This window comes from Coenobita brevimanus, chromosome 113, assembly GCF_032717465.1.
Source record: "Coenobita brevimanus isolate Jiangsu-jjx chromosome 113, ASM3271746v2, whole genome shotgun sequence".
Taxonomy (NCBI): domain Eukaryota; kingdom Metazoa; phylum Arthropoda; class Malacostraca; order Decapoda; family Coenobitidae; genus Coenobita; species Coenobita brevimanus.
In genome coordinates, this window is record NC_137066.1 from 1,017,501 (window position 1) to 1,040,698 (window position 23,198).

The 23,198-nt window shown below is 48.0% G+C and overlaps 1 protein-coding gene across 1 annotated transcript in view; it reads right to left on the reverse strand.

Annotated features, from left to right (window-relative positions):
• Window positions 1-23,198, reverse strand: part of hth (Meis homeobox homothorax) — an 843,055-nt gene that overhangs the window by 13,306 nt on the left and 806,551 nt on the right. Inside the window, exon 11 of the mRNA XM_080286771.1 lies at window positions 9,751-9,815. Within this exon, the coding sequence (XP_080142897.1) occupies window positions 9,751-9,815 (65 nt within the window). The remainder of the gene's footprint in view (window positions 1-9,750; window positions 9,816-23,198) is intronic.

Consider the following 23,198-nt stretch of genomic DNA (forward strand, 5'->3'; position numbering starts at 1 on the left):
ATACGAGACGGCGGCTGGGGTAGCATAGAAGATGGAGGAAAGAGAAATGGAGAGAAAAAGGTTTGATGGAGAGGAGGAAAAAGAATGGAGGGGGAAGACAAGAGGGAAGAGGAAGAAAAGGAGGTAGTGGAAGAAACAGGAGGAAGAAAAGATTTAATTCCTCACAAAACAAACTCGGAAGGAAAGACAAAGAGGAGGTAAAACAATGAATTATGATGATGATGATGATGATGATGATGATGATGAGGAGGAGGAGGAGGGGGAGGGGGAGGAAAAGGAGAGAAGACAGATGAGAAAGGAGGGGGAGGAGGAGAGAAGACAGAAGAGAAAGGAGGAGGAAAGAAGACAGAAGAAAAAGGAGAAGGAGGGAAGACAGAAGAGAAAGGAGGAGGAGGAGGAGAGAAGACAGAAGAGAAAGGAGGAGAAGGAGGGAAGACAGAAGAGAAAGGAGGAGGAGGAGGAGGAGGAGAGAAGACAGAAGAGAATGGAGGAAGAGGAGGAGGAGGAGAGAGGGAACAAAAGGAAGAACAGGAGGACGATGAAGAACTAAGAAAAACAACATAACTCCTCGACCACCCACAAGATGGCGTCGCTCCACCACCACAACAACGATACCCAGAACCACTATTTTTTTTTTCCTTTTTTCCGCCTCTTCCGGGATTGGGACTTTTGTCGGAGGGAAGAATTAGGAGGCCAGAAGCTCGCGGTTGCTGTAAATGATCTCCAATTCTGTGGCCGGGTCTTCAAAGGCCCCCGAATCCCAAAGGGGTTTAATTGGAAAAGGAGATTCGCAAAGGCCAGTGGACCGTGAAGGAAGGAGGAAGAGATGGTGAACGAGGAGGTGATGGCGCTGGAATTTCAAGGTTGCCATTTTAGCTCCTCCAGGGGACGTCTGTTAGAGGATGACCCATGAGATTTCTTAGACGATTTGGGAGGTCATTTTACTGCTTGAGAGAGAGAGAGAGAGAGAGAGAGGGGGGGGGCCCTTGTGTCTTAAAATGGCTATACCCTATATCTTCCTTTTCTCTCCTCTCCTCTTCCCCCTCTCCCTGTGCTACCCCTTTTCCATGCCCTTCTTCCCCTCCTCTCCCCTCTCCCCTGTCTTCTTCCTTCCTTCTTAGTCTTTGTCCTCTTCCACGGTCTCCCTTACCTTCTCCCCTTCCCTCATCTTCCTCCTCCTGCTTTCTCACTCTCATCCTCACCCTTCCTCTCCCCCACCTCCTCCCCCTACTTGCCCCTCTTCCCTTTCTCTCTCCCCCTCTGTCTTCTAATCTCCTCTTCTCCTACCCACGCCTCTCCCCTTCCCCTCTCGCTTTTCTTCGCCTTTTCTCATTTTTCTACTTTCCCGTCTCCCCTACCTTTTTTATCCTTCCCCTCTCTCTCCTTTTCGACCCTCCTCCCTCCCTCCCGCTTCTCTCCCTTCTCTTTCCTCCTTCCCTCCCCTTCTATCCACGCCTCTCCCGTTCCCTCTCTCACTCTTCGCCTTTTCTAACTTTTCTCCCTTCCTGTCTCCTCTACCGTTTTCATCCTTCTCCTCTTCCTACCTCTTCCCTTCTTTTTCCTCCCTCCCTCCTCTCTCCCTTCTCCTTCCTCCCTCCCTCCTCTCTCCCTCTCCAACCCCGCGCCCTAAGCGAGAGAAAATGAACTCTCCAAGAAGCTGCCATTCCTTTCAATTCTAAATCTGGGAAAACATGGAGTAGCAAATCCGGCCTCGACTTTAATGCCAGTTTTCTATGAGGGGCGGAGCCAGTCAGACCCCCAACTATGCTAATCTACCCTCCATTTTCTCCCCTTCGCCCTTTCCCCCTTGAAGGTGGTATTCTTTTTCTTGTTCTTCTCTCTCGTCTTTCCCTGGTTATCACGTCTCCCCTTTTCTCCTCCCTCCTCTTCCCTCACTTCCTCTCCCCTTCTCCCTTTCATTTTCCGTCCATTCACCCTCTCTCGCTTCTCCCCCTCTACCCATTCTCCATTCTCCTTCTCCTTCTCCCGTCCTCTTCGGTTCTCCCTTCCTATCCCCTTTTCCCCGTTCCTCCCTAACCTCTCTTCCTTTCCCCTCACTTCCCCCTTTTTCTCCCTCTCTTCTTTCTTTACAATCTCCCTTACCTCTCTCTCATCTTCCTCCCTACTTTCCGTCTTCACCTTCCCCTCCTGCTTTCTCCCTGACGTCTCTCTCTCCCACTTCTTACATTTTCTCCCTTACCCCAACTTTACCCCTCTTTTACTTTCTCATTTCCTTCTCTCCCTTCTCCCTCCATAACCTTCCCTATCCTTCCTATCGTCATTTAACCCTCCCTCACGTCCCTCTCCCACTTCTTATATCTTCTCCCATCCCCCCTTCTTTCCCTCTTTTACTTTCTCATTTCCTTCATTCCCTTCTTTATCCTTCCTACCTTCATTTCACCCTCCCTCCTCTCCACAATTCATTCTCCCCTTCTCCCGCCATTTCCTTCACTCCCTTCTTGCTTCATTTCCACCTCTGCCTTCCCTCTCTCCCTTCTTCCTAATTTCCTCCCGGCAAATAGTCTCTCCCTCTCTCCCCCTACTTCCCCCTTCACCTTTCTCTTCCTTGCACTTCCTCCTGCCACGTAATATATTTCTTCCTCGTAGGACCCACGGAAGGAGTACGCGTCTTCCATTTCCTCTCCGCTCTTTAGCACGAATTCCAACCCTGACGAACACCCCCGACATTTTTAGCCCTGTTTGTGGCCAAGTGTAGTTAGACTGGAGTATCGATTTGACTAATAACCAAGGAGACTCATTCCTACCTCATACCTAAGGCTTATTTTCAAGCTGTGAGACCGACCAAGTTTTGTCTGGGGAAAAAAAAAAAATTAATCAGTTCCCCTCTCTCTCATTCCCTTCCACTCCTTCCCAGCACCTAAATTCTCTCTCTCTCTCTCTCTCTCTCTCTCTCTCTCCCTCTCCGTCTCTCTCACTCCGCCGTCCCCTCCCGCCAGACACCCACTCGTCCAACCATTAATCAGGCCCACAGTTTGGCGAGACGAGAGCGAGGACACGTGTTAAAGGCCCCAATTGGCCCCTTTAGCACTAACACCTATTTTATATTTCTTTTACGGCTGATGATAGATGATTTTACTCAGCATGGAGGCGTGTTAAATCATCCCTGACGCTGAGTTTTAATTCCTTCACGACCACCACGTCTTTTTACACATGGATAGATAGATATAGACAGATACACAGATAGGTAGATAGATCGATAGACAGATGCGTTTGACTCCAATACACGACCAAAGGGTTTCTCTTACGCAGCCAGGGACGCTGAACTGTCTCCCGTGACTTAACTTATCTGGTCTAGAATCAGGGCGCGAAAGAAGTAATGTGGATTAATCTGGCAACCTCAAGACAATTTTCCACACACACACACACACACACACACACACACACACACACACAACCTCCAGGACTTGAAAAGGTTAAAGAAGCCTCTGAGTAACCCTCTAGCTCCTGAAGCCTCTCCTATACTGAATAAAATCGTCTGGAGGTTGAAAGAATAACACAAAACAGACGTCACAGGATTGAGGGAGTTAAGCGACCGAAGGGAAGGGTTGACGGTAAGGGGAAGGGAGTCTGCTGGGAGAGAGGGAGGAATGTAGGGAGGGGAGGGAAAGGAATGGGGAGGCTACAGAGGAGAATCTGGTGAATGTGAAAAGAGATGGGAGGAAGGGTATGGATTGTATAGGAGGGAGGGAGAGGGGAAGGCGAGGTAAAGGGGAGTTCTAAGGGGGAGGAGAGAGAAAGGGGAGGAGGATATGGCGTATGGTAGGAGGGAAATGGAATGGAGGAGGGGGAGGGGGGAGTCTGGTGAAACAAGAGGAGACGGGAGAGAGAAAGGTAGGGCGACTGGGAAAGGGAGGGGAGAGAGGAAGTGGGGGATGGGGAGAGGGGATTAGAGGGGACAGAGGGAGGAGGGAGGGGAGAGGGGAGAGAGAGGAGGGGTGGGGCAAAAGTTTTAAACAAGCTCGCAACATGTTAATGAGGGGAGAAATGGAAAAACATTTATGGAAAGTAGGCAGCCGTGAATTTTTCATCAGCCAACCCTAAATGGAAAACTTTAGGGAACCGCTTTTAATTTGATGTGCGGCAGAGTTGGTGAATGAGGAGCCCGGTGAGAGAGAGAGAGAGAGAGAGAGAGAGAGAGAGAGAGAGAGAAGGGGGGGCGCTCCCATTAGAAACCTCCATTTATTATTCCTGTAGTCTGTTGCTTGAGAGAGAGAGAGAGAGAGAGAGAGAGAGAGAGAGGGGGGGGCGGCGCTCCCCTCTCTCCATGTATTATTCCCGTACCACACCCTGCCTCTGTTTACCTTCGCCTGCTGCTTCGTAATACCCGACTCCAAGATCACCATTCAAGGTCCGGATTTTCGTGCCTTTAGAAAGCTCCCTAGCACCTCTTTCTTAGCGATTTAGTTTATTTCCTCGATATTCTCTCACAAGTCTCATGGTGTCTATTTTTCCTTATTTCTCCTTGAGAGAGAGAGAGAGAGAGAGAGAGAGAGAGAGAGAGAGAGAGAGACCAAAAGCCTTTACACTAACGAGAAAACGTCTTCGAGATTTCGTTCTAAAGTTCTTACTCTTTCCCACAGGTCTTATGTCAGCGAAGGAAGGAAGGAAGGATGGAAGGAAGGAGGGAAGGAAGGATGGATGGGAGCAAGAAGAAAGAAAGAAAGAAAGAAAGAAAGTAAGAAAGGAAGGATGGAAGAAAGGACAGGAAGGAAAGAAGGATGGAAGAAAGGACAGGAAGCAAGGAAGGAAGGAAGAAAGGAAGGAAGGAAGGATGGATGGGAGAAAGAAAGAAAGAAAGAAAGGATGGAAGAAAGGAAAGGAAGGAAAAAAGGAAGGGAGGGGGCAAGGGAAGGATGGGAAGAAGAAGGAAGAATTCACAATACCTCATCGTAGTGGCGTTAAGGTGTAAGAAAAACTACTAGACAATCCCATAAGCGAACGAGAAAACTACAAGATCGGGTCCACACGTTCTTTTTCCTCCCCCTCACGTATAAATTCATCCGCGATACATTGGACGCTATTGTTTGGTCGGTAGTATACAAACGCGTGTCGCTCGCGTAATGGGAAAAGTATAAACGCACCCTCTATTACACTGGGAACCCTGGAAAATACACCCCCCGCCACTACACATACATTAAGCTGCTACACAACTGAATGCCATTACTTCTTCCTGCTCTGGTATAACTCTATTTAGTGTAGGTATAGAGGGGATCAATTGAAGTGAGATTACATGGAGATGAAACGCCTTGAGATTCTTAACACACACTCTGTTACATTGGGAACTTCACCCCCCTTTCTAAACATACATTAAACTCTTACACAACTGAATGCTATTATTTCTTCTTGCTCTGGTGTATCTGTATAGGTATAATTTTGATCAACTGCAGTGACAGTATCGGTTTGTGCTCAGGTGCTAAAGATCCGTAACCCCTTTCCCTCCTATTGATGGCTAAGTGTAGTCAGACTGGAGAGCTAATTTGACTAGTAACCAAGGAGACTCATTCCTACCTCATAAGTAAGACTCATCAAATTTCACACAATCACAACTTAGTATCTGGAGGGCTGATTTGACTAGTAACCAAGGAGATTCATTCAAGGAGACTCAGAATTTCACGCAACTTAGTATTCTTCCCATGAGCTGCCCAGTTCCGTCACATGATAACAAACCATAAATAGTTAGCCTTAAATCTACAAACCATGCACAAGACATGCCACAAGCCAAGCAGTTAGTAGGGGGTCAACGTGGAGGCGTAGATCAAGCAGGAGGGAGAGAGTTAGAGACCTAGACTGCTTCCTGCTTCATATACCTGCTTGTAGATTCCTGCTGCTTTCCTGCTATGTCCGGCTAGTCTCAGGCATATACTGTTAAGTTTTATCTACTAGGATACAATTGGTCGTGTTCTGATGGGGTAAGGAAACATTGTAGCACTTCTTCCTTACTAGCATAGTTCCAATACTGCACTTAAATTCCAATGCATGTTATAATCTTGTAACATACAAAGTAATTATGGTGCACTATGGAAAATACACACCATATAACACACTGATAATCTCCTATGTTATTTATACACGCTTGGTTCAGTAAATAACACAGAGAATATTAAAGACGTGATATGCAAGGACACAGCATGAAACACATTAATATTCTCCTGTGTTATTTAAAGAAGCTACGTACTGACAAATATTAAAGTCCATTCGTCTCTCCTGCCTCTATTTTCATCACTGGATTCATATGCTTGAATGTGACGTACTGGACAAGGATGCATATTCCCTAGCACCTCTTCCTTAGCGATTTATTTTTGGATATACTTAACACTTTGGGAGTTATTTATGCAGAGTATAGCGACCTCTGAAGGATTTATATAACACAGAACAGGGCAGTAAGGTGTATGGGTATGTCGATGTTTGAAGGATTTATATAACACAGGACAGCAAAGTGTAATAACAAAACAAATCGCTTAGGAAATGGTGTTAGGGAGCTTTACAAGAAGACGGGCCTTGGTCTCATTCAAGCATCAGAGAATCCGGCAATGAAAAAGATGCAGGGGAAACAAGTGGATTTTTTTAATATGCCTGTCCATTAGATAACATATGAAAGAATAATTAAGGTGTTATATGTAAGCTAAGGCAGAGGTTCGAATTCTCGGAGGTTAAGGAAGCTCCCTAACACCTATTCCTTTGCGATTTATTTTTGGATATGGCTGGCTTAGGATGTTTTCTACGTAATTCTTGCAGTGTGGCAATACTCGAGTGATTTAAGTAACACAGAAGAGGATATCAAGGTGTACTAAGCAAAATAATTCGCTTAGGAAGAGGTGTTAGGGAGCTTCCTTAACTTATGAGAATACCGACTAGAGTATTATCAAGCTTCCTAGGGAGGTATTCTAGTACGGTTAGAAAGCTCACTAACACCTCTTCCTTACCGATTTATTTCTGACTCTGCTCCGTTACTATATTCTTGTGTGTCTAGTAAACTGACAAGAGAAGCAAACCAGGGGATGTTAATAAGTAGTTTGGAGAATAAATCGCTAAGGAAGAGGTGTTAGGGAGGCTCCTTACCCGACGAGAATACGAATCCTAAACCCCACCAGAACACGACTCAACATCATCGCTCTCTCGTCTACGTTTGTCAACAGGGGAAAAAATAATGTCTACTTCACGTTCAAACTCCGTCTACAGAATGAGCGTCCATGTGAGGCTTGGCAGGGAGGCAGCGGGTGGGGGTGGGGGGGTGAGGCAGAGGCAGGGGCAGGCAGGAAGGACACTCCTCTAATCTATCCCTTCAGTTCGAGGACATTAATTCTACTCCTGCCTTCCCCACACGACTTCCTCAGCTCAGGGGAGAGGTGGTCGGGCTAGATACAGCCTTCAAGCCCCTTAGGGCGCTTTCCTCAGCTGAATAAAATCGTCTGAGCAGCAAAAATGAAGTCGTCCACGGGCTGAAGGGGTTAATGACAAGGGAATACTCTGCCTGTCCCGCCTCAGCCTGCCTTACCTGCCTCGCCCTGCCTCAAGGCAACAGGACCAGCTCAACTCATACACTACAAAACAGCAGCCAGTCTAGGGAACGTATCCCAGGTGGTACAGGCTTCGTAACGCGTGTCTCTTAACGATTAACTTTGCACATTACACCTTTCTGCCCTCTTGTCCGTCACACAGGCAAATGTTTCTCGATTCAAGAAAAATATATAATGTAAATTGGAATATCAAGGTGTAATAAATAAATCGCTTGGAAAAAGGCATCACGAAGTCTCCTGTGCCATATTCTCACTGACGTGGGAGACCGTAACACCTCTTCCTTAGCCATTTATTTTGACTATTACACCTGAACAATCTCCTGCACGTTATTTGTATGTAGTATCGACATCAACTGCATTAATAACATATGGGGATATTAAAGTGTAAAATACAATATAAATCGCTCAGGAAGAGGTGTTAAGAAGCCTCCCATTGAAGCAAACTCGGGGTAGTATTCTCGTGGACTAGGAGGCTCCCTTAGCACCTCTCCCGTATCGATTTGTTGTTGCTTACACAACGCTAATATATCCCCTGTACGTTACTTAAGCAATCTATTTCAATATTAAAACAAGCATCAATAACATACAACAGGGTACTATGGTGTAATAAGCAAAATAAGTCGCCAAGATACAGGTGTTACGAAGCTTCCTGTACCACCTGGCACACAGCCCTTAGACTGGGGCTCACACTCGTCGTCGCTGGAGCCAGGTAACCCCTTCAGTACCACGACGCCTAAATTACTACTCACGGAACCATCAGATCACTTCATTCAACCTGAGAAGGACATGAAGGGGGAAGGGCTAGGACCAACCCCTCTAAATGCCTCCCCTGGGCTGAATAAAATCGTCTGAGGAAGGATGAGCGATAACAAGACGTCCTGGTGCTGAGAGGCGTTATAATCTGACTGACTGACTGACTGGCTGACTGACTGACTGACTGACTGACTTACCAGCACGGTTACTTTGATCAATCATAGGCTGCACTATACGACGTCGCGCATTGATGAACCTTGGGGAGGAGAGAGAGAGAAAAAGAGGGTTAGGAATCTTAAGCAGTGCGGAACCATCACCACGCCCGGCCGTGACCCTGAAGGTGGGGTGAGGGTGGGGGGCGCAGACCCCGGGGAGGGGGGGTGGTTACAGGTCATAAGAGAAGCCGTGAGGAAGCGTAAGGGCCATGCAGTGAAGGCGGGGGAGGGGGGGCGAGTGGGAGGGGGGGGGCAGTGACCGTAGCAAACTGACAGTCATGTGTTTAGTGCTGATATGATCCAGTTGCTGATATTTACACTGACACTGGCTGTAGCAATTACTGTAATTTTGCCGCGTTACAGTCAGTTCAAGGATTACAAAGTCGTCTGCATTCCCACTGGCTTATCAGACTCCGCAACACTTCTTCCTTAGCGATTTATTTTACTTATGGCATCTTAACATCCTTTTGTATGTATGATATTATATGGACACACTATTGACAGCCCACACAACAGAACATCAAGCTGCATTATGAAAAACAAATCGCTAAGGAACACGTGACACGAACAAGTATGCCACCAAGAATACAGCGCTGGGGCATTTTTGGGGAGGGTAATTTTGGTGGGATAATGAAGGCCCATGAAGGTGAAGCATCCCATGGCCTCCCCTGAACCCTGCTCCCCGGGCTCTGGTGGGTGGGTGGGTGAGGCAAGCGTGAAGCAGAGGGAGACAGTGCACGCGTGGCTCAATAATATGGGTGTAGCGGAGTGTTGCTTAGGTGTAGCGGAGTGTGCCTTAGGTGTATAGGGGTGTAGTGGTGGCTGGTGTGTGTTATACCCACCCACACTTGCACCCACACGCCCACACACACATCCATAAGCCTCAGTATAACCAGGCGAGGGTGGTGTGGGTGTGTGGGCGTGAAACTGTGGGTGTGAGAGGGTTCTTTTTTTTACCCTCTTCCACGGCAGCACCCACACTATCCACCCACATACTCTCCCAGCCTCCATACAGCCAATGGTGGGAGTGTGGGTAAGGGAGTGTGGGTGTGGGTGTGGAAGTGTGCGCGTGCTATTCAGTATGGGTGTGTGGCTGGTGTGTGCTGTCCCCGCCCACGGTAGCACCCACACGCCCACACAGTCCACTCACACGCCTGATGATAGCCAGGCGCAGGTGTATGTGGGAGTGTGGGCGTGGTGTGGGCGGGGATGGGCGTGAGCTGTGTTACGGAACGACTTACCACTGGCACCCGCCCGATTCGACTGATCTATGAGCGGCTGTACTATCCGCCGGCGGGCATTGATAAACCTGTGGGGTAGCCATTAGGACACTTAATGCACGGGTACATGAGCAGACATACACGGCAGTTTACCCTTGCCGCCTCCTCTCCTGCCTAGAACCACCACCTCACCCTCACAACAGATTATTACATTAAAAACACATTATTATCATCATTACAAACATCATCATCATCTCTTATTCCCACCTAAAGATGGGGTATTATTATTATTATTATTATTATTATTATTATTATTATATACATCATCCCTTATTCCCACCTAAAAAGATGAGGTAGGGGTGAAAAAACTCAAAGCAATTATATCCAGTGTCGAAAAAACAAGCTATAACATTAAATGCAATCTTATCTCACGTTAAAAACACTGGCAATAAAAAGCAGACTTGCATGTGAAATTCTACTTAAAAGATTATATACAAAATAGGCCTTATTGGGCAAATGACATCTTATATTATGAAAGTAATATATGGGACAAGTTCTTGATATGTGTATTACTATGACTATATTGATACAGATTAAATATATATAAAAACACACACAGGAAAGTTCAGTAAATGCATAAAACCTTATATATAACACCTTAACACACTAACACATCACTTGGAACTGAAAGAGCCTTATCAAATGCCACACAGGAGTACTTGGGATGATATATAAGTTTACAGTCAATTTCCTTTCATCACACTCACCCACCCACCCACACCCACTACAGCTCCGGATCAGCGACATTGCACTCTTATCCTCCCCTCCCCAAACTCCCCCGCCCAAGGTTTCCATTATTCCCCTCCTTCCCATTCCATTCCCAATCTTCCCCCTTCCATCCCCTCCCTCTCACTCAGCTTTTTACTACCCAACTACCTTCCCTCCTCTCTGAAGTCTCCTCCATCCCTTCTTCCTAAATTTTCCAACATTCCCTTCCTCTCTCATCCCTCTCCCTACCTCCCCCCTCCCTGTCCCTCACCCCCTACTCTTTCCCTCACAAGTTCTATTCCTCCCCACCTATCCAGTGTCTCAACTCCCTTCCTCATATATGTCCCCCTCCATAAGATTTTTAGCACCCCACTCCCTCTCCCTTCCTCACCTCTAAGATTCTTCCAATCCTCTTTCCCTCCCTCTCAAGAGCATTTCAGGCACTCCCTCTACCTTCCCGTTTCCACTGCTCTTTCTCCTTTCCCTTTCCTCCACTCTGCCCCTCTCTCTTCCTCCCTTCCCCCTCCCACACTCCTCTTCTCACCCCTCTCCTTTCCTACGCTTCCTTCACTTTTTCTTTCAAGATTTCTAATACTCCCTCTCATTTCTTCTCTATTCCTCTCCCTACCCCCATCACTTACCCCCGTCCAACCTTCTCTTCTTTCCTACGCTTCCTTCACTTTCTCCTTAAGATTTCTAATACTTCCTCTCCTTTCTTCTCTATCCCTCTCCCTACCCCCGTCATCTTCCCCCCACTCCTCCTCCCTTCTCTCCTTCCTCCCCCTCCAGGGCTGCTATGGCCGCCACCTAGTGCCATCCAGGGAAATTAGCGCTAATAAACAGGCGAGAAACCCGAGCACCGACCACGTTAGGGGCCCCCGGGGAGCGACGCCCCCCGCTGAGGCCTTGGACGGTGCGGATGGACGGGGTCTGGATGAGGGGGCAGTACGGGAGAGAGGGGGGGTTAAGCAAGGAGGTGAAGGAGGGTAAGGAAGGAGGTGAAGGAGGGTAAGGAAGGAGGTGAAGGAGGGTATGGAAGGAGGTGAAGGAGGGTAAGGAGGGTATGGAAGGAGGTGAAGGAGGGTGTGGAAGGAGGTGAAGGAGGGTATGGAAGGAGGTGAAGGAGGGTAAGGAAGGAGGTGAAGGAGGGTAAGGAAGGAGGTGAAGGAGGGTATGGAAGGAGGTGAAGGAGGGTATGGAAGGAGGTGAAGGAGGGTATGGAAGGAGGTGAAGGAGGGTATGGAAGGAGGTGAAGGAGGGTATGGAAGGAGGTAAAGGGGGTAAGGAAGGAGGTGAAGGAGGGTATGGAAGGAGGTGAAGGAGGGTATGGAAGGAGGTGAAGGAGGGTATGGAAGGAGGTGAAGGAGGGTAAGGAAGGAGGTAAAGGGGGTAAGGAAGGAGGTGAAGGAGGGTAAGGGAGTTGGATGGAAAGAGATTGAAGGAGGACTGAAGGGAATGCCCGCGTAGGGGGTGAGGAAGGAAAACAGAAAGAAAGGGGGTAAGAGGGCGAGGGAGGGAGGGAGGTAGAAGGTGAGTATCGAAGGGGTAGGGGGTGAAAGAGAGGGAGTTATATGCAGGGCGTTAGAGGAAGAAAAGATGGGAATGGAGGAAAAAAAAAAAACGAGAGAGGGGTAGAAAGAGAAGATGAGGAAGGAGGGTTAGATGACGTAGGGGAAAGGGTGAAGAGAAAGTGAAATATGGGAAGGACAGATGCATAAAAGATGTGGAATGGAATGAAGAACAAAGGAAGAGTGAAGAAGAGTGAAGGGATGAGAAAGCAACTATGTGGGATGGGGAAGGATGTGACGGACTGTAGCAAGGAGGGGAGAGGGTGAAAAGGAGAGGGAAATAGAGAAGGTAGGGATGACTGACACATGAGGAAGAGAATATGGGATGAGAAGAAAATGGTGGGGTATGGAAAGGTGAAAATGGAGAGAGAGGAGCGAGTTGTGGGATTGGGAGGGGCGAATGGTTGAACGTTTTGGGTGGAGAAGGGTAGAGGGAGGTGGAGGAGGTAAAAGTGATGGGCCGTAGAAAGGAGGGGTGAGGAGGGGAGATATGGGTAAGGTAGGGGAGGGGTGAGGGAGGGGAGGTGTGGGATGGAGAGGGAAAAGACGGGGTGCTGTTCAGAAATGTGAGACTGGGTAAGAAGGGGAGAAGGAACGGAGGAACAGGGAGTGGAGAGGAGGGGGAGGCAGAGGGAGGAACGGAGAGACAGAGAGGGGAGGGGAGGGGGAGGTAGAGAGGGGACGGTAGGGGCGGAGGTAGAGGGGAAAGGGTAGGGAGGAACGAGGGAGTGGGGGCATGCAGGGGAGTGTGCAGGGCGGTAGCGGTCTCACCCATCGCATCCTGGACTCTCATTTTCCAGGCCAACACACACAGAGACCAGGCGTTGCTGACCCTGCCACACCACACACCAAACCACCACCACACCACACCACCACACCAGACTCAAGTTCAGATCCAGGTTCAGGCTCAGGTGGCCGCGGCGCCTGTCTGTCTCACGCCCTTGTAAACAAATCCACGTCACATTCAGGAACACTCGAGACGGGTTTCAAAGTCGCCTGGTGTCTAGGTAGGCGCGTCTTTGCTGGGAGTGTCGTAGCGCCCTCTTCTAAGGTATTTATTAAGTTCTAGACATTTAAAAGCCTTTTGTATGTCACTGTTGGATACAGAGTCTGTCTTAGAGAGATATATGTCTTCTCCATCGCCTCCACTCCCCCCCTCCCTCCCTCTCAAGTCTTCTCCATCCTCTCCACTTTTCCCTCTCCTTCTCACTACACTCTGTTCCTCAGGTCATTTTACCCTTCTCCTCCACCTCCCCATCCTTCTCTTCCTCCTTTCTCCTCCTCTACTTTCCTCCCCATCTTTCCTTAACACAATATCAAGGGGTAACATCCGGAGTAAATCGCTGAGACACCCCTGCTACGAAGCATCATCTGCCAGTAAGACAGTCCTAAAGTCTCTCCTCTTTCTTCGACGGGCACGTAGCACCCGTCTAGCAACAAACTCTCATCCCTTTTCTGTCCAACTCTCTAATGCAAGAGTTAACCGTTACTCCCAGTCCTTCATTTATGCAACAGGTCAACTCTGGAACTGTCTCCCTTTGTATTTCCTACTTCCTATGATCTCCAGTCCTTCAAACGCAGTGTGTCCAGGCATCTCAAAAATGAACGGATCTTCCTCTAACATCCCTTCCCTCAGTCCCTCCCCTGCCTTCATCCATATCTACCAGCTCACCTTATCTATCACTCCCTTCCCTGCCTACATCCATATATATATATATATATATATATCTCTCTCTCTCTCTTGAACCCAGAGTGTCATCATTACCAACACCTCTTTCCCCTCACAGCATCCTTTTTCATTCCTCCCAACCCCCTCCCTGAACCCTTCTCTCTCACCGTACCTCTCCCCTCCCCTACCTCCGCACACCCCTCCCCCGTTCACCCTCCCTTCCCCTTCCCCCTTCCCCTTCTTCTCCCTCCTGTCTCTGGGCCCTAGGATGTGGATGTGGATGGTGTGCGATGGAACGGCAAATGTCTCCTGCCGCAGTGTGTCTATGGCAAGATTAAGTTTTGGGGGGCCGATCGCTGCAAGGATTTGGTGTTAGTCTTGAGGAAGGCAGGCGGGACGAGGACGAGGCTGCCTGTATTTTCCTTCCTGCTTCAGCCTCTTTCAGGAGTTCTTCGGCCAGATTTTTACCCTGCATTTTCAGAGATCCTTTCAGTCTTTTCCAGCCTTCTCCCAACCCACTGTCCATGCGATTTCAGTTGCTTTTAGGATCTCTTTGGCCTCCTATGCTTCAGACCTTTTTATCCTACGCCATAGATCTTCTTGGCTCTTCCCCCCCCCCTTCTAACTCCTCTTCCTGTGCTACTTCACACTTTTAATGGAGATTTTGACTTGAAGATTTTTTTTAGCCTTTCCATTGATCCTCAGTTCTTTCTCTCCCTCCTTCCGGCATCCCCTTCTAGAGAGTTTCACCCAGTCATCCGTATCTTCATCCTCTTTCCATAGATCTCTGGACAGAAATCTTGCGTCCTTTCAGAGATCTTCCAGCTCCCTTTCCTTCCCTCTTTCCACCTCCCTATACTAAAGATCTCCTCCCTCTATCTGTAGCTGCTTAGCCTCCATTTCAGGGGATCTGCGGCCTTACCATTTTCTCAGGAACATTATTTTTCCCACAGTGGCTCGGGTTCTTTGTCATTAGACTTTATTTCTGAACCTCTCACCCCTTCTCCCTTCGTGTTTTTGGGTGGTTCTACGGGGTGACAAAGTGGGTGTGGGTGATTGGTACGCACACACACACACACACACACACACACACACACACACACACACAGGCCTTTCTAGACATCAGAGGCATAGGAGGGGAGATGCAGAAGAGGAAGGGGGGAGAGGATACGGAAAAGGTGGGGGTGAGGGGAGACCGTAAAGGAGGGGAGATCTAAGGGGGGGGGAGAATGAAGCAAAGGGAGTGGACTCAGAAGGGAGGGGGAATGAAGGGAAAGGAAGACAACTAAAGTGAAGGGAAAGGAAGTGGGAACTAAACTAAAGGGGAGAGAATGAAGGACAGAAAACATGGAAAGATGAATTGATGAAAATGGAAGAGAACACTGGAGAAAAAGAACAGGAAGGAGGGAGTGTGAAGATACTAGAAGGGAAGGGAAGGGAAGGGAAGGGCAAGGAAGGGAAGGGGAGGGGAGGGAAGGGAAGGGCAAGGAGGGGAGGGGAGGGGAGGGGAGGGGAGGGGAGGGAAGGGAAGGGAAGGGAAGGGAGGACTGAAGAGTACAGGGGGCACTGAAAATAACAGAAGAGGTAAAGGTGAAGGGAACAAGAAGAGATGGGAAAGGAGGGGAATGGAAGGAAAGAGGGAGCCACAAGGAGGGGAAAGGGGGGGTATGTGGCACCTCCCAGTCCCCCACTCCCCCCAAGTGGCCGTAAACACACACACACGCCGCCTTGGACTTAATTTTCCACCTCAGTTGAGATCCGTACGGGAGGTGCCAGGGAGGGGGTGGGGAGGAAGAGGGGATGGATGGAGGGAAGAGGAAGGAGAGAAGAGAGGGAGGAAAAGGGGGTGGGAGGAAGAAGAGAGGGAGAAAGAGGGGATGGATGGAGGGAAGAGGAACGACGGAGAGGGAGGGAAAAGGGGATGGAAGGAAGGAAGGAGGAAGAGAGGGCGAAAAGGAGTGAGAGAGGGGAGGAAGAGTGGATGGATGGAGGGAAGAAGAACGGAGGAGAGGGAGGGAAAGGAGACAGAAGGAAGTAAGAGGAAAGAGGGAGAGAGAGAGAAAAGGAGAAGGAGGGAGAGAGGGGAGGAAGAGGGGATGGATGGAAGAGGAAAGGAGGAGGAGGAGGAAAAGGTGATGGAAGGAAGGAAGAGGAAGGAGGAAGAGAGGGAGAAAAGGAGGAGGGAGAGAGAAATAGAAAAGAAGGAAAGTGGAGAAGGAGGGAGGGAAGAACGAAGGCGAAAAGGGGAGGTTATGAGGGGAAAAGAGCAGGATGGAAAGGACTGAGGAGAGAGAGACGGACTGGCGAAGAAAAACGGAAAATATTAGGAAAAGGGAAGAGGAAGCATCAAGTGGAGGAAGTAGAGAGAAGAGAAAGAGGATGGAAGTGGAGGGATAAACACAGATAACCAACACACACACACACACACACACACACACACACACACACACACACACAAACCCAATCAACAGTGAGCAAGCTTTAAAAATCAAGCAACAAATACATTAACAAAAAAACAGATGTACAATAATAATAAAAAAAAACATAAACTTTGAGGCCATTTTTTACGCCGAAATCTCCATCCCAATCAATCAAAAACCACTCAAAAAAAAAAAAAAAAAGTGAAAATTAATATATAGCCGACACCGAATCCTTCATCTAGGCACGAATTCGGGTCCTCCGCTCCCAGGCTAAGGGATGAGGAGAAGTTGAGCCGAAGGATACCAGGAGCCGAACTAGGGCTGGGGGAGTGGGTGGTGAGAGAGAGAGAGAGAGGGGGGGGATCCTAGACTAGAGGGATGAGGAGAAATAGAGCCGAAGGATAACAGTAGGCGAACTAGGACTGGTGTGTGTGTGTGTGTGTGTGTGTGTGTGTGTGAGAGAGAGAGAGAGAGAGAGAGAGAGAGAGAGAGAGAGAGAGAGAGAGAGAGAGAGACATACAGACAGAGACAGACAGACAGACAGACAGGGAGAGCATGGTGTAATTACTCGGTTAATATGCCATGGGAGAGAGGGAGAAAATGAGAGAAAGGGAGAGGAATTATAAGTGGGAGAGCGGCAGAAGGAGGAAGGAGAGAAAGAAGGAGGAAAGAGGAAAGGAGGGACGAAAGAAGGAAAAAGAGAAGGAGGAGGAAAGGAGAAAAGTGGGAGAGAGAAGGAAGGGACAAAGAATAGGAAGAAGGAGAAAGGGAAGGAGGAAAAAGAGATGGAAGGAGGAGAGACAGAATGAAGGAAGAAAGAGAGAAGGAAGGAGGAAAGAAAAGAAAGTATGAGAGAGAAGGAAGAAAGAAAGAGGAGGAAGGAGAAGAAAGAGAAAGGAGGAGGAGAGAGCAGGAGACAGAAGAGAGAAGGCAGGACGAAAGAGAGAAGCAAAGAGGAAAGCAGGATGAAAGAAAGAGGAAAGAAGAAAATAAGGAACAAGGAATTGGAAATCAGTAATAAAGACACTGGAATCGGGAATATAAAATAATAAATCGGGACAAACAAAGCTTTAAAAATTATATACCGGTAGTGAGGAATCGGGAATACGGAATCGGAAATCAGGAATACGGAATCAGGAATATGGAATCGGGAATCGGCAATCAGGAATCGGGAACAGTAATCAGGCATCAGAAATCTGGAATCAGGAATCGGGAATGGCGACGAGTGTTCTCAGGAATCAGCGCCCTCCATCTGGGAATGACTTGGAATTATCGACAGAGGAGGCCCCAGGAGAGCAGGGGTGCATGGGAGGGAGGGAAGGAAGGAGGGGGAGAAGGTAGGGAGAGAGGCAGGGATGGAGGGAGGGCAGGAAGGAGGGGGAGAAGGTAGGGAGAGGGGCAGGGATGGAGGCAGGAAAGGATGGAGGGGAAGAAGGCAAGGAGAGATGCAGGGATGGAGAGAGGGAAGGAAGGAGAGGAAGAAGGCAGGGAGAGATGCTGGGATGGAGGGAGGATAAGAGGGAGTGAAGGCAGGAAGAGATGGAAGGACAGACGGATGCAGGAAAGGAGGGAATGGAAGAAGAGAGGGCAGACAGAGAAGGAGGGAAGGTAGGCAGAGATAGATGGAGGGAGGGAAGAAGGGGGGGAAGAGATGGAGGAACAGACGTACCTAAAAATAAGGAAATAAGAAAAATAAGGCACGAAAACAAGAGACAAGAAGGAACAGAAATGACATGGCGAAGAAATGACGAAAAGGGAGAAGCACAAGAGGGAGGGAAGAAGGAGAGAAGAGGAAGGGAGGAGGGGCTCAAGAGAAGATACAAGGGCGAGATAAGAGAGGGAGGGAAAAGGGAGGGAAAAACACAAGAAGAGAGGAGAGCAAGGGGAGGAAATGCAAGAGACAAATAATATTAAGTAATTATAATAAAAAGAAGAAGAGAAACACCTGTAAGACTGAGAGAAACCTCGAGGATGTGGAAGAAAAAAAAGAGGGAAATATACGAAAGATATAGTGGGTGAAGAAAGACAGGGAGGAGAGTGACAGCTGTGGTGGTGGTAGTGGTGGTAGCTGTGGTGGTGGTGGTAGTGTGGTGGTTGTGGTGGTGGCTCAGGTGGTGGTGTGGTAGTAACGTGATGGGAGGGTGTTAGCCTGCCTGGACAACAGAGGGGTCGAGTCTGCCTTACCTACCTACCTACCTACATTCTCTCTCTCTCTCTCTCCCTCCCAATACACTTTTCCTTACTCTCTTACTTCTCTCTTTTTCTTCATTTTTTTTCAAAGATTTCGTCACTCCTCTTCTAAATTCCCATCACTCTCTCTCCCTCCTCAGTCTCTCTAACCCTTTTCTCTCTCTCCCCTCCAGCCCAGCATGATTAGTATGAGGAGCAGGTTCGCTGGAGAGAGAGAGAGAGAGAGGTGTGTGTGTGTGTGTGTGTGTGTGTGTGTGTGTGTGTGTGTGTGTGTGTGTGTGTGTGTGTGTGTGTGTGTGTGTGTGTCTGTGTACAAACTACTTGTGTCTGTGTGAGCCTGCGAGTGAATGTGATTGCGTGTGCCCAAGTGTGTGTGCGTGGGAGTATGTTTGCGAGCGCGTGTGTGTGGGTGAGTGTTTGTCGGTGCGTTGACTGCGTGCAGGGAAGGGAGGTGAGAGGGAGGAGGGGGATAGGGGGCAGGGAGAAAGACGGGGTAAAGGAGGGGGGGGGGATCTAGATTATGCTTTGTGTGTGTATTATTGGACCAATCATAAGGCCAGGGGTGGAAAAACAAGTGTGAATGGGAAAGGGTAGAGAGCAATGGGGGTACAATGGAAATGAATGGGGAAAGAGAAAAGACGTATAGACAGATGATAGTTGGGTAGACAGGGATGCTTGATGGATAGACAGGTGGATGGACTGATGGATGAATGGGTGGATAGGTGAACTGCTGGGTGGATGGATGGACTGATGGATGAATGGGTGGACAGATGAACAGCTGGATGGATGGATGGATGAATGGGTGGATATATGAACAGCTGGGTGGATGGATGGACTGATGGATGAATGGGTGGATAGATGAACTGCTGGATGGATGGGTGGATATATAGATGGATGGCTATCTTGGTAGAGAGAGAGAGATGGGGAGACAAGAGGGAGGTAAGATGGAGCGAGGCATGGAAAGGACAGTGTCGGGAGGATATTGGAGAAGAAACAAGTATAGGGGGCGGTAAGTAGGGGATAGGAGGATGAGGAGGGGTTAGGAGGGGGAGCTACATATGGTAGGAGTGTCAGTCTGCGTGCTGGGGGGAGTGGGGAGGGGGGAGACTAATCCATGGGTTGGGGGAGGGGTAATGGGAGTTAGGAGAGAGCAAGAAGCAATGACGAATAACATGGAAAGGCAAAATGATATAAGGAATGGTGGTGAAGAGAGTGACTGATTAGTGATGGGAGGCGCGGTTCGATGGCATAGAAATGGAGAGAAAGAACGAAAAACAGAGAAGAGAAAGAAGAGCAGAGTAATTACTGAGAGGGTAAAATGGAAGATGTGCTGATAAGAATGGGGAGAAAGGGGACTAGGTGAAGAGGGAAGCAAATGGTAGGACATGGCAGAAGGGTAATAGGGAAGGGAAGGGAAGGGAAGGGAAGGGAAGGGAAGGGAAGGGAAGAGAAGGGAAGGGAAGGGAAGGGAAGGAAGAGTAGGGGGAGAGAGGCTGCAGGAAGGGGAAGGTTAGGAAAGGGGGAGAGAGGCTGCAGGAAGGGAAGGGGCAGTGATGGGGCTGGGATAAACTGTTATTACCTTGGCTGGCTGCACATTGATTCCTTTATTAGTCCTCAGGTGAAATATTACCACACGGGGGATATACCTCTTCCTACAGCCCTCCCTCTCACTTTCTCTCCCCCCTCTCTCACTCTCTTTCTCTTCCTGGCTCCCCCTTTTTACTCCTCCCCATCTCTGCCTTCTCACTTCCCTCTCCCCCCACAGTCCTCCCCCCTCCCAAACCAAGTGTCAGGTGGGATCAGAATCTTGTTTGTTCCCTGTGCTCTTCTCCCGGTGTCTCGTAACTCGTAATCAGGCGGCCCTCCCCATAACCCTCCCAGCCCTTGAATACACCCGACGTCCTTTTTGGTTTACTGTGGCTGCTACGCGGCGATTTTATTCACCTTTAGAGCGGCATAAGAGACTTCGTAGCATCTTTCTCATAGCGATTGATTTTGTTTAAACTCAGCGATTTAATTCATGATATTTATGCTGTTTTATATCAATATAATTTGCATCTAATATACAAAACTAAATCGCTTAGGAAAGGGTGTTACGTATGCGCCAACGCCACTTAGAAAAACCCTAAGAAAGGCCTCTCGTACTGGAGGTTCGAGAGAGAGAGAGAGAGAGAGAGAGAGGGAGAGAGAGAGAGAGAAATTGGGAAAAACCTGAATGCTGATACGTCTGCTCCGTAGACTTAAGCACTCTCTCTCTCTCTCTCTCTCTCTCTCTCTCTCTTACATAACCCTAGAGAAAACTGGAAGGGTACACGAAAAATACAGAAATATTATTTAATGAAACATCAAGAATTTATCAAAAGAATTACACACAAATTTATTGATAACACGAAATGAAGTGGAATAAATGACAAAATATACTGAGAGAGAGAGAGAGAGAGAGAGAGAGAGAGAGAGAGAGAGAGAGAGAGAAAGGAGGGAGGGGGCTGGCAGGCATGATAAGCTTGGTGATGTATGTGGACCTCCGAGCTGAGAGCCACCAGTAAATTGGTCTCTTCTACCTTTCTCCTCTCTCTCTCTCTCTCTCTCTCTCTCTCTCTCTCTCATTCGTAAAGTATGTATGGTCCGCATATTTATATCTCCCAATTCATCTCAATCACAAACTTTCTTTTCTCCCTATCCCACATTTTCTCAACTTCATTTAATATAACCTGCATTTTTTATCTTTAAGTTCTTACCCTCTAATTAATGTCAAAACTTTAAGGATAAAATCTATAAATGATCCTGAGTCCATTTTCTTCAGTATGTCCTTCCCTCTGCCTATGACCTCCAGTCTTAAAGCAGTATGTTCAGCATCTCGAAATGAACGCACCATGATTTAGGCTTTTTTCCGACTCAGCCTTTGGTTCTTCCTCCCCTCCCCCCAAGGAAAGCATTTGCATTCTTTCTGCATTTCCTTCTCTCCTTTCGTCTCCTCAGCTTTATCTTCTCTCCACCGAATTCCTTTTTTTCCCACCTTTTTCTCCCAAACTCTTCTCTTTTTTCATATCTCATCTCCTTTTCTCCTAATGATTTTCTATTTCTCCCGCTACATCATCACTCCTTTCATTTCCTTTTATTTCATTCTTTTTTTCTTCTAATTTGCCAGGAAATTTTATCCATTCCTCGCTCAAATGGCTCGCAAAATTCTCTTCACAAATTCATGTCGTTTCAGCATTCCCTAAAACGCTATCTGATTCTCTGCCATTTCTCCCATTCCTCGCTTTTTCTTACCCTCCCTCCCTTCTCTCTCTCTCTCTCTCTTTCTCTCTCCCTCCCTCTCTCTCTCTCTTACCATTCTTTTCCCTCTTTTCCTCTTCAGTCTCTCTCTAATTTTATTCTCTTCTTCACTCTTCCATCTTCTCTTTCTCCCCGACCTTTTCTTCTTTCTCTTCTCTTCCTTCCTTCACTCTTAACCTTCTCTTCTCCATTTTCTTCTTCCTTGTTCCCTCATTTCTCATTCTTCTGTTTCTCTTTCTTTTTTCTCTCATTTCACTTAATCTCATCCTTTTCTTTACTTCATTCTCTTCCTCCTTGTCTCCTCCTAAGTTCCCGCTCTCCATCTCTTTACTCTTGCCCTCCTTTCTTCTCCTCCTCATTTTCTCCTTCCCTTCTCTTCCTTCCTCTCCCTCTTCCTTAAATCTTGCTTTCTTTTTCTCTCTCACCTTGTCCCCTTAATCTCATTTTCTCTTCTCCATTCACACCCTCCTTGGTTTCTTTCCCTCCTCATCCTCTTCTCCTTTTCCCTCTCTTTCCTCCGATTTTCTGTTCCTCCATTTCCCTCTTTCCCCTCTTTACTCTTACATTCTCCTCTCCTTTTCCTCTTTCCCCTTCTTTCTTCCTTTGATTTTCTCTTCCTCTTCTTCCCTCAGTTCCTCTTTCTCTTCCTCCCTTTACTCTCTCCTCCTCTGCCTCTGCCGCTCCGTTAGTAATTGGTCTCAAGAGGAAGCTTATGGGGAGACTCCAGCGAGGCCCTTTTCTGTTATTTGTGCCTCTGTTCCAGTCTCTTCCATTCCACTCACCTTTCCTTCCACCAGAACCCATATCCAGTCACCTATGTTCCAGTTAGTTCCCTTCCACTCGCCTCCCCTTCTTTTCACTCTCTCTTTCCATCTAACTCCCTTTCATCTTCTCCTTTCCTCTCTCTTCCCTTCAGTCTCCCCCATTCCACTCACCCTTCCTTCCACCAAACACCATTTCCAGTCACCTATGTTCCAGTTAGTTCCTTTTCACTCACCTCCCTTGCTGTTCACTCTCTCTTTCCACCCAATTCACTCTCCTTCCATCTAACACCCTTTCTCTCTTTTCCTTCCACTCTCTATCATTCAGTCAACTTTTCTTACACCAGATCCCAGTTCCAGTCACCTACATTCCAGTTAGTTCCCATCCACCCACCTCCCTTCTTCCACTCTCCCCCTCCCCCTTTTCCAATTCACTTTTTTACCCAACTTCACCCTTTCCCGCACGCAGCTCTATCCTTCCACTCCCTCTCTTCCATTTATTTTCCCTGGCAATTCTCTCTTTCGCTTCTAGTTTCAATTATCCCCCTTCCACCAAACTCCCTCCCATCCCTATCCCTTCCTCCTAATTCGTCTCTCCACTCCATCCCTTCTACTCTGCCCCTTGCATCTTTTCTCCATTCCCTACATTCCATATACTTTCAGTTAGTTATCTTACTCTTTGTTTCACGTCTCTCTCTCTCTCCCACTAATCTCCCTCCCATTTCCTTCCCTCCCTCCCAGTTCTTCTCTCCCTTCCTTCTACTCCTCTCCAGGCACAGTCCCTCCATTCCTTTCCTTCCATTAAACCCAAGTCAGT